The sequence below is a fragment of the Lytechinus variegatus genome, chromosome 5 (genome assembly GCF_018143015.1).
Source record: "Lytechinus variegatus isolate NC3 chromosome 5, Lvar_3.0, whole genome shotgun sequence".
Taxonomy (NCBI): domain Eukaryota; kingdom Metazoa; phylum Echinodermata; class Echinoidea; order Temnopleuroida; family Toxopneustidae; genus Lytechinus; species Lytechinus variegatus.
Window position 1 is genome coordinate 1875824 of NC_054744.1, and position 11722 is coordinate 1887545.

The window sequence follows — 11722 nt, forward strand, 5'->3', positions numbered from 1 at the left end:
TACTCTTATGTACAAGTTTCATGAATCAGATCCATAAACTTTCAAAGTTATGATGGTAATTCAACAGATACACCCAATTCGGCCAAAGTTCATTGACCTTTGACCTTGGTCATGTGACCTGAAACGTGCACAGGATGTTCAGTGATACTTGATTACTCTAATGTCCAAGTTTAATGAACTAGACCAATAAACTATCAAAGTTATGATGGTAATTCAACAGATACCCCTGATTCGGCCAAAGTTCATTGACCCTAAATGACCTTTGACCTTAATCATGAGACCTGAAACTTGCACAAAATTTTCAGTGATGCTTGATTACTATTATGTCTAAGTTTCATGAATCAGATCCATAAACTTTCAAAGTTATGATGGGAATTCAACAGATATCCCCAATTCGGCCAAAGTTCATTGACCCTAAATGACCTTTGACCTTGGTCATGTGACGTGAAACTCATGCAGGATGTTCAGTGATACTTGATTAACCTTATGTCCAAGTTTCATGAACTAGGTCCATATATTTTCTAAGTTATGATGACATTTCAAAAACTTAACCACAGGTTAAGATTTCGATGTTGATTCCTCCAACATGGTCTAAGTTCATTGACCCTAAATGACCTTTGACCTTGGTCATGTGACATGAAACTCTAATAGGATGTTCAGTAATACTTGATTAACCTTATGGCCAAGTTTCATGAACTAGGTCCATATACTTTCTAAGTTATGATGTCATTTCAAAAACTTAACCTCAGGTTAAGATTTGATGTTGACGCCGCCGCCGCCGCCGCCGTCGGAAAAGCGGCGCCTATAGTCTCACTTTGCTTCGCAGGTGAGACAATAAAAAGGGCACAAAATCTCCAATCTAAATGAGAGGGGCTCTTTCCCCGCTTCTTTACTTTTCATGTGGTCTAATCTTCCTTAGACCCAGGTTACATCTGAAAAGTGCTGGCCCGGGCCGGCCCAAGTCTGGTTGCATCCTTGACGACAATTAAGGTGGATTAGCTTTGCAAACGGATGTGGTCCGTAAATATGTACCCGTTTACATCACAGCACATTCATTTACCCATTCATTCACTTTTGACAAATGGGGGCAAGCTACTGCAAGGTAGGGTTGCGAGGTGGTCTCGGGTAGATTCACGGTAACTTGACCTGAGGTTGGTTTGATACGTTTCCATCCGTTTTCTTTCCTACCTGAGGCCAGGCCCAATGCCAGCTCTCTTTCCAGATGTAACAAGGGTCCAAGTCTCCTACTAACCATTGAGTCTATTTATCATTTTGCCTAATTTCCACTTATTATCAAAGGGTATTGGTGACAAGTTTGTTATAAAGGTAGCATCATTTTATCAAAAGCAGGGATTTCACTTGCTATCCTGACAACCCTTATTATGTAAAGGGATTGAAATGAAAACAGACAAAACTTCAAATTTCATTTTTTACTTTTTCAGTATTTTACTGTTTTAAAATGAAGTCCTGCTTCAGATTCCGTTGTGGATGATAAAGAGATAAAATATTTTAATATTCTTATTGTAATGCAAACACCAAATTATACTGTTGCATTATTATTAAATATATTGTGAATTGTACAATGTGTGTGAACATAGTGTTCCTGTTTGGATTTGTTTTTAAAAAAAAGAGAATGAAAGTGACAAGGAGAACCAGTCATGAAGAAAATGATATTGTTAACATGTGTGTGGTCACTGGCTTATTGTTAAAGGGGAAGTTCACCCTGACAAAAAGTTGTAAAAACGCTAGAAAAAAATCATAAAACATTGGTGAAGGTTTGATAAAAGTAAAACTCCATCAAAGATTAATAAAGTTATAAGAATTTCAAGTTTTTGATTTGTGATGTCATATATGAGCAGCTGCCCCTTATGTCATATATGAGCAGCTGCCCCTTATGTCATGTAATATAAAATGCATAAATTTCATTTTTTTAATGGTCCATGGTGACTAAAATATTTTTCAATCAGGAGCAGGTGTGAAATGATTTGTCCGTTGGTATATTGAAGGTGCAATAAAACCATTTTTAAAATCCTTGATGGAATTTCCTCAAACCTTCACAAGTATTTATTTTCCTGCTTTTCAGTCAGTCGGCAAGCCCTGAAAAAGTAGCTTCTTTTATCCAAGTGATATTCATGTCTATAGGGTTTTTGCATTATTAATGAGCTTGGTGCGAACCAAAACACCTCTTTTTATTCTGCCATTGCTGCTCTAAATATTAACCAAATTTCATGTTTTTGGTATCTTTGTAAAGAAGAAGAATCATTCTTTCAGGTCATGTGTTTGGAATTTTTAAAAATGTTGTAATATAGGGAAAACTTTTGATATAAAACATGAAACAAAATGATTTTTTTCATGCAACAAATGTTGTTTTCACACTTGATTTCTGTTTGAGCACAAATGATTTTTAGATCATAATAAAGCTGAAGATCTACGCTTTAATATGATATAATTTGTATAAGAAAATGTATCTTAGATGGGTCAGCAGCCAGCTTTTCATAGGCCAAGTACATTTAGCAGCTCAAAAACAAGAATACTGCACTCTGATTGGTCACAGAGACCACACACCCACGCAAATTCCAATGTTCCCCACACTGGGCCTCTGCAAGGTCACACTCACCATGTGGTAATCTCTTCAAATAACCCGCGCCTGTTGTTGTGAAAACATTCAGCCAATCAGAACTCTGGATTTTATGTTACTCAGAAATTTTAGAAATCTCGTCTTGTATCTTGATGGAAAAAGCTGGCTGCTGACCCATCTAAAAGATGCCACATATCAAGAGTGACATTGTAAGAAAGTATAGAGTTTGAGCTTTCTGATGATATAAATAATGTTGGTACCTAAAACACAAAATGTTGCACAATTTGCAAGTGAAAACAGAGGAAGAAAATTCTGTTTGATGCATCTTTTCTGGTAAAAAAATCACTTATTTATCAAAATATTTTATTCAAAAGAAATAACCAATATGAAAGAGTAACATTTACTCTTCCCAATGGTACAAAAATAATCAATTTTACTCCAGGAGAAAGTGGTTAAATTCTTTGAGAAAAAAGTCTCACAATTCACGAGATTTTGCAGGGACATGAATTCAGCCACGAGAGGACTTGGATAAATCTTGCCCATTTGCTCATTAACACAGGGGCTTGCCGACTGACTGTTTTACAATAAACTTTAAATCAGAGTGAACTCCCCTTTAAAGTCTGGATAAAGCTTTGGCTAATATGAATTCTACCATTGCAATATTACAAAAGTGTAGTAGTATTTTTTTTTACAGCTGTTAGATTTCCAATTAGGCATTTTTTTCAGTTGCTGCAATTTAAGTTTGGCATAGCACCCTCTCTTTGTATTTTTTTTCAATTAAAAAATAGCCCTTTGAGCAAACCCTATACCAATGTAGTAATTTAATATTAGAAAGCTGAAGACAAAGATTACATGTATGTTATGAAATTTTCAGCCCATTTTGTGCTTGAGAATGGGTTTTATTAAAAACCTTCACATCATAGGGTACACACACACATTCATTTAATCTACAGTGCGTATCAAAAAAAGTTTACACTTAGAAAAAATCCTGTAAAATTTTATATGTGTAATATCCCGAGTATTTTTCCACGTTTTAACATTGGTACAGGTCCCTTTAAGCAAATGACGATATAACTGTCGAAAAATATTTCCGCTTGAGTGAGCACCACTTACTTTTGAAAAGTTAGTGAAAAATGATTTGCGCAGAGCTTTGAAATATTTTTGCGAATAAAAGTAGACCTTAATCATGAAGAACACGTGGTATTTAGCCAGTAAAATTGATTTGAAGATATCTTTTACCTTTTTAAAATTGTTTCCTTGTCCAAAACACTTTGAAGAGTGCATTGCGCCCCACCCCTTTCCCCCACACACCGAGGCCATCGTGACGATATTTGCTTTACACTGAGCTGTGATTTACATGAAGTGGCTTAGGCTTGATTTTCATTTTGTTAATCATTGTGAAGCTTGAGGAAAGTGTGGAGAAACAAGTATTAAATGAAAAATAAAATGTAAACCCACTTTAAATGATAAAAACTTAGTACAAAAATGCTGGAGATGTCTGATATAAACTTTTGGTCAGATTCGGTTATGTCCTGAGATCCAGCTGGCACAAAAGGGTAAGTGTTGTGCTTACTAAGTGTTGAAATTTCAATTTGGGTGGCAAAATTGTTACAAATGCTTGAATGTATCCATTTTATTTCTATTTACTAAAAGTGCAAGGGAAATGTATGAGAAATGTTTTGCAGGGTAAGTTTGATTTCGCCCTTTCCCCTCAACACAGCGTGAAAACGAGCATTTCTGCGCAAACAGATTTCTGCGAGCTTTACAAAAATGGACAGTGCTCACGCAAGTGTAACATTCTGTCAAAACTTTTACTTTCATTGGATAGATGAGACCCGAACTCAAGATTATATGTGAAAAAAATACCCACATGTTTTATATTTTTTAATTCCCAGGGCTTTTACAAAGTGTATACTTTTTTTTGATACACACTCTAGTACGGTAATGAATTGGAATAGTGACATCCACTTTGGGGGATTTACTTAGTCCAGATTGGACCTTGTTGTTTGGAAGTGCCCTTTCCCAAAAGCTAACATAGAGGGCACATGTCTCCCAATCTCTAATCAGCGACAATCCACTCTTCTTCGCTCCCCTTGGTGGGGAGCGAAGAAGAGTGGATTGTCGCTGATTAGAGATTGGGAGACATGTGCCCTCTATGTTAGCTTTTGGGAAAGGGCACTTCCAAACAACAAGGTCCAATCTGGACTAGGATTTACTATAACTAAAGATGGGCTTTAAAGGGGGGGGGGGGGGGCGAACTGACCCTACCTGTGTGGTCTCTCATTGACCGTGTGTTCAGCCACTAGTCCAAATTACACCTTTGGAGATTGTCCCTTGGACGTTGCCATGCTGATGCAGTAACCTTTGAGATGACCATTCATTAAACAGAGAATAAATAAACCTGTAACTTAAAGGGATGGTTCAGGCTGGGGACATTTTTATCTCAATAAATAGAGTAGAATTCACAAAGCAAAATGCTGAAAATTTGATCAAAATCAGATAACAAATAACAAAGTTATTGAATTTTAAAGAATTGCAATATTCTGGTGAAACAGTTCAAGGCATGTCTTTATGAATATTCATTAGGTGGGCAGATGATATTGTATATCCCCGCTTGTTCTTTTGTATTTTATTATATGAAATTAGGTTTATTAAAAATTGTGCTACCAAGAACTAAAACAATTGGATTAAGTGCACTAGTTATTTATTGCCGCAACTTATTTCATCATAACGGAGACACATCATTCACAAATGTATGAAAAAATAAAACATGATTTCATGTAATGAAATAAAAAAGAAATTGGATGTGACATCAGCCCACCTAATGAATATTCAGGGCAATGTGCATTTAACTGTTTTCACCAATATTTAGAAACTTTAAAATTCAATAACTTCGTTATTTGTTATCCGATTTTGATGAAATTTTCAGGGTTTTTTTTTTTGGCTAACATACATGAAACATTATTGCAGTAATAAATTTCTCGAATAGTAAATTAATTATGCCTGGTATCATTCAAGTGGGCCTATAGAGCACCAAAGTGTGATGTCATCAATTTTCACTTTTTGCATTTCAGTGTTTTTTTTTATATATTTTGGTAGGGCATGATACCCCCCCCCACAACCCAAATTTGGTGGGAATCAGTCTGTGGAACCAGGTCAACAATAAATTGACTCCAATGGGGCTTATTCATGAGGTCGTATATCAGGCCCCAATGGACCGATTCTAATCAAATTTTGGAATTGGGGGATTTTTCTTCATGCTCTACCAGAATATGGTATCAAAAATGATGAAATGCAAAAAAAGTTTTTGTCATGTCATCACTTCAGTACCTAATATGATATGGGTTAAGGAACCTGGCCAAATTTGAGCTGCTGAGAAGTGTTTACACAATACAGGGACTGACAAGAGGAAAGGGTGAGTGCAAATTTGGATACCAGGTGGGTGTTTCATAAAGCTGTTCCTAAGATATGAATGAATTTACGCACGACTGGTGATCCCTTCTTGTGCTTAATGATATCCCTGTATATAATTGATATATGACCTAAGAACATGTTCCAGTTGTGCATAAAGTTGTTTGTAACTTTACGAACAGCTTTATGAAACACCCACCAGGGCGGTATTCTGAACACTTCCTTAATTCTATCAAACAAATACATTTAATGAAATTACCTGGTGTAGTAAGTGCAGGATTAACAGACTTTATGCATGGCTGATCATCAAAACAATAACAAGTTTTAAGTGAACAAAAAATGTATCCTAGTATAAGACATCTCCATTTAATGAAATTAATTCAAGCAATATTTCAAAGAAACAGAAAATTGTTGATCATTATCATTATTTGAGTTCTCATCAAAGGGCAGATATGTACCTTTTTAGAAAGGTACATGCTTTCTTTACTTCTTTTTTAAATTCATTTTTTTCTCTTTTTTTTTTTGGGGGGGGCATCCTTTCTTCAAATAGCTTTTACTCAATCATATATGAAGAATGCATCATATGAAAACAATAGCAGGGCCCGCTGGGAGAACTGTTTTCGGAAATCAAGTGGATATCCTGGGTAAATACATATACCTATATTATTATTATTATTATGACTTAGAGGCTCTAAGCTTACTATATAATCTGAATGTTGAAAAGATGTGCAAAATATGCGATAAATAAAAACTGCTTTAAATATACTCTAAAGCTGCAGATTTACATGTTAATACATGGATACATAATCATGAATGTTTCTGTGTCCACATCTGTTCTTGAATGAATTGAATCAAAACATTTGGAGTGCCTCATGAGGCTGGGATCCCATTTAAATGTACATTGCTACATCTGTTAGCTATAGTTTCAACTGAACTCTCTATATTATCATTGTCCAATTCTCCTGCTTCTTCAAAAGCTTGATGCCTTGGTATTCTAGAATGTTGTTGAGATCCTGAAGTCTTCTCCTGTGCTCTAAGGTAAGCTCTCATTTCTCTCTCAGATAGACAGGCTAGCTCTTCTCTTGCTTCTTCCTTGTTATCAAGATGATTGCTGACAAAAAAAAAATGAATTACAGTGTTTTAATGAATATATTGTAGTGAGTCTAACAAATATATGAACAAATCATCAACAATATCATCAAACATCAACCATCATTATCATCGCTAAAACAATAGTCGCCAATTTTCAGGTATCTCAGATTTTTTGTTTTCATTTTTCAAATCAATAAACAAGTAATAACCCTGGTTCATTGCTTTGACCCCACTTTTGACCAATAAGATGACTGGATCATTTGACTTACCTCTTTAGAATGTCCAATAATCCAGTCCTCTGATCAGTTGGTGAAAAATGGGATCACTTCTTTATTGTCTGGAAAACACTGACCTACAGTGTTGCTACCATGGTCAACTGTAACAATCAACAGGTAAAACACCTGCTGCCCCCCCCCCCCCATGTTGCTGAATTTTGTTTCCTTACCTATCACCCTCTTCCTGATCTACTTGCATTCCACATTTGCCGCATACATTTTCGGCTTCTCTGCAAACTGCACAGATGATGTGATAAGCATCCTTCACTCTCTTCTGTTGACATTTGGTGCTAAAAGTGTTTAAAAATATAACTTTGAGGTTTTAGGACAGAACTGTCTATTTTTTAGCAAGCAACATCTACATTTTTACTTGGTAATCGAGACATGCTGTGGCTGAAAATGAGTATAAATTTATAATTGGCTATGTAAGAGTCTGCAATGGCGAGGGAATTGAAGGGTGCATAAATCTAAAGTTCCAGTCAGGGTTAGGCTCAATTACAAAGACCATATGTAATTGATCAATTGAATAATTAATCACATATTTTTTAATAATTGTAATTTGTAAATAACTGACATTTTTAAAGGGAAAGTAATTGTAAATGACTTCAATTACTGTCAATTTTATTACATTCAATTACTTTACTCACTTTACTTACTTCATTCATTATCTAAATTACTCTGGATTACTTACATGTATTCGGGGGGGGGGGGCACTTCCATTCACGAGTGGATACCATGCGCGAACATGAGATCTCAAAAAGCACCCTAAACACTAACCCAGAAGCTTACCGTGTATTTACCCATACTCACGGGACAAGGGTAGATTATGGTCAAAATATCTAGCAAGATAAATTGTGAAAACAGAAATTATGCACTAACATCGATTACATGTATATGGATGAAGGACTAACAAGTGGTAGAATCCTGACATCGATGCACAGACTGGAACCTCAAAAAACCAAAAAGTTCTCTCCTTCTACCCCAGTCTCGATCGGCCACTTTGTTATGATTCACAACAAAAACGGCCGATCGAGACTGGGGAGGAGAGAACTTTTCAGTTTTTTTAGGTTTCAGTCTGTGCCTTGACGTCAGGATTCTACCACTCGTTAGACCTTCATCCATATAATCGATGTTAGTGCATAATTTCTATCTTCACAATTTATCTTGCTAGATATTTTGACCATAATCTAGATCTACCCTTGTCCCGTGAGTATGGGTAAATACACGGTAAGCTCCTGGGCGCCAGACCGCTACGCGGTCACCTGAGGAAAATAAATGAATTGATTTTTTCATTATTATTTTGATTCTCGTATTCGGCATGCTCATTTACAGAAAACTGTTCTTGCCCTAATAGGCCTAATTTAGTAATTAAATTAAAGTTTTTTATTCAAGGTGGTAAATAAATCATTTTAACTTCCCCTGAAATTGAAACCAGTGAGCCATAAATAAGGAGATAGAAAACTTACCATTTCTTTGGTTGAGTCAAAGGCTTGTATTTCTTGTACTTAATTTTCCATTCAAGAATCTCTTTACATCGAAGACACACACCAGAAATAATCAGTTGATTGATTTCTTTTGTTTTTTTGCTGGTGTCGTGCATTGAGTTCTTAAAACCTGTTTTATTCACATGTTTAGGAGGCTTGCTCTTCTTAACATTACCTCTTTGACTGCTCATTTTGTCTTTGTTTCTAAATTAATTAGTTAATACAGCTCCAACAAGTAGTAAAGTGAAGGACTGAAACGCCTGACTGATGATCGAGTGATGTAAACGTCCAGCGCACCGAACATGTTCTGCGTGCCTCCAGCATATATCGCGATACACTTGCCACACACCGGGAGCGGGGCGGCCAGGCCGGCCCGCAGACACTGGCTGGGCTGCGCAGGCAGGAAAATGGATTGCATCAAAATGTGCAATCCACTATTACTCACACTGCGCTTGCCATAGGCGTTTCCTTATTATTATGGTACGCCGTTTGTATAAAACCAAATTTTCTACAGAAAATGCAAACCAGTCACTGATCTGGATGATATAAATACTATGTTTTTTGTCCTCAGTTTTGTTTTACTTCCATTCAATAAATAATGTAAGATTTAAAAATAACGAAGTTCAAGATGTTTTTAATTATCGACCCATTTCCATACTTCCTTACAAAAAAAAAAATGGTTGGAAAGACTCAAGACATTTATAATACTAGTAGATTGTATGACATCTTATTTCAGTATATGGTTCCCTAAAGAATGTATCAACTGAAATGGCTGTCATTTATCTACACGATTAAAAAAAATAATAATACAGATTTTTTTTTATCTTAGTGTATTGCCAAATGAATATATATTTTTTTAATTTACAGGGATGCTATAGCGTAGTGACTCCTCTGCTTGTGAAATCCTTTCAGGATAGTGCTTTATGTGATTATCTTCGATTTGCCTGATTCTACATTCCTGGAACTTTTTGTGCTTTTCAGCATGAAATACTTTTTTATTTGACAAATTGAACAATTGACTCTTTATACTTCCGTTATTTTCCTTGAACTCCTTTTTCCTCCGGGGGGGGGGGCATATTATTATATTATATATCAGTTGATAAAAGACATCGAGATATACGGTGTTTTGTTTGGACAGTTTATTTCTATAATAACGGTATTTTATTTAAAGACTGTTCGCAGCAAGAGCTGAATTGTACAGAACATTTACATGTAAAACAACATAAAACATAACAGTATCAAAATAGAATTATAAAGATACACAAAGCATGAAAAATATACTATCATTAATACTTTGGGGGTTAATTGTGAATCAACAGAATATTTTCAAATATAAGTAATAGCAGAAGTTTCAAAATTAGTATACGAGAAAGCGGATTGGAATTAGGGATTTATGATGTAAGTGAATTGGATTGGATAAATTTGACTTGAGTATATCGAGATTTTGAATTAGTGACGTATTCAGAGTATAAGGAAATTGAGAACTGGAAGTTATACAATGGGTAAATAATTAGAATAAAGTTTTATACACAGAGAGTTTTGTATATACTTATTTCGTTCTACTGAAACATTACAGATAGTCGCTGATTATTCGAATTCAATAATAATAAAAAGTCACATTTATTCTATTTTTTATTTATTTACATCTATTTTTTTTAATGCTTGATCGAAATTTTAGAATTTTCATTTACATGTTTATACGAACTACCAATTTTTTTAATGTGTCTTCATATTAAGTTAACTTAAGAAAAAAAATCTTTACTGCCCATTTACTATAAGTTGAAATAAATAAATAATAATAATAATGATGATGTTGATAATTGATTGATTCTTTATTTCCATGCCCAAAAAATAATCATACAACATAAAATATATTGACAATATTTCACGGTAAAATAACAATAAACAATCATTGCATGGGAGGGGGCACAAAAAAGGACGACCCTCAAGAAAGATAACGGCCCTGAATAAAAATCAATATAAGTCATATTTACCACAATTACAATAACAGCAGAGCCAAAAGGAAAACACATCAAGCATGTCAAGAATACTCTAATGATAATAACACAACAGCCGTGTATCGATTCATATTACTATGCTTAACATAAATAAGTCGTATAAATACAAAAAAAAATATACAGTAAGCAGTATGATGAAATAATGATAGAACAATATCTCAACTCAAATAAGTTAGTGCTAATAATGGAGTGCTCAAACTAAAACTTAAATTTGTTCAATGTAGGAGCACCACGTATTGTTAAATGTATATCATTCCAGGTATCTGGACCAGTATGTCTCATTGACCTATATGGGCTAAGGCAGATAGCGGGTTTGATAAATGTAAATTTGTTGAGGTTCTCGTAGGATAATTATGAATAAATGAATTCAAAAGGAACATATGATCAAATGTTATTGGTAATTGGCGACAGTAAAACCTAAACATAAACAAAGCAATTTGAAATGTATGTATATCATCAATTTTTAAAGTCTTGAAACGGTTAAAGAGGGGACCAGTATTTTCATAATAACCAGCGTCGGCATGCACACTTTAAACGAATAGCTTTCTTTTAAAGTAAAAGGATATAGTGATTTTTTTTATTTGAATGAGCCCCATACAATATTGCAATAAGTTACATGTGCGCTGAAATTATAAATTGAGAGTAATGCTTGGGGAGGTAAATAGTATTTAGCTTTAAACATTATACCTATACATCTTGATACAGACGTCAATATTTTAGATACATGGTCATCCCATGTTAAAAACTCATCTAAAATGAGTCTGTAATATATCCATTTATATAGCACAGTTACTATGTGCATAATTATTTATAATGCGCTTTTGATACTTTGTGTCATATTTACCGTGTTTACACTTTATCGGC

General features: G+C 34.7%; 1 protein-coding gene across 1 annotated transcript; it reads right to left on the bottom strand.

Moving 5' to 3' along the window:
- Positions 1-5471: 5471 nt before the first annotated feature.
- Positions 5472-9242, bottom strand: LOC121415039 (uncharacterized protein C9orf85 homolog). The gene is made up of 3 exons (XM_041608110.1): positions 8823-9242; positions 7527-7646; positions 5472-7100 (listed from the first exon to the last, which is right to left on the bottom strand). Exons 1-3 carry the CDS (start codon positions 9029-9031, stop codon positions 6860-6862), a joined length of 570 nt encoding a protein of 189 aa, XP_041464044.1. The 5' UTR covers positions 9032-9242; the 3' UTR covers positions 5472-6859.
- Positions 9243-11722: the final 2480 nt, after the last annotated feature.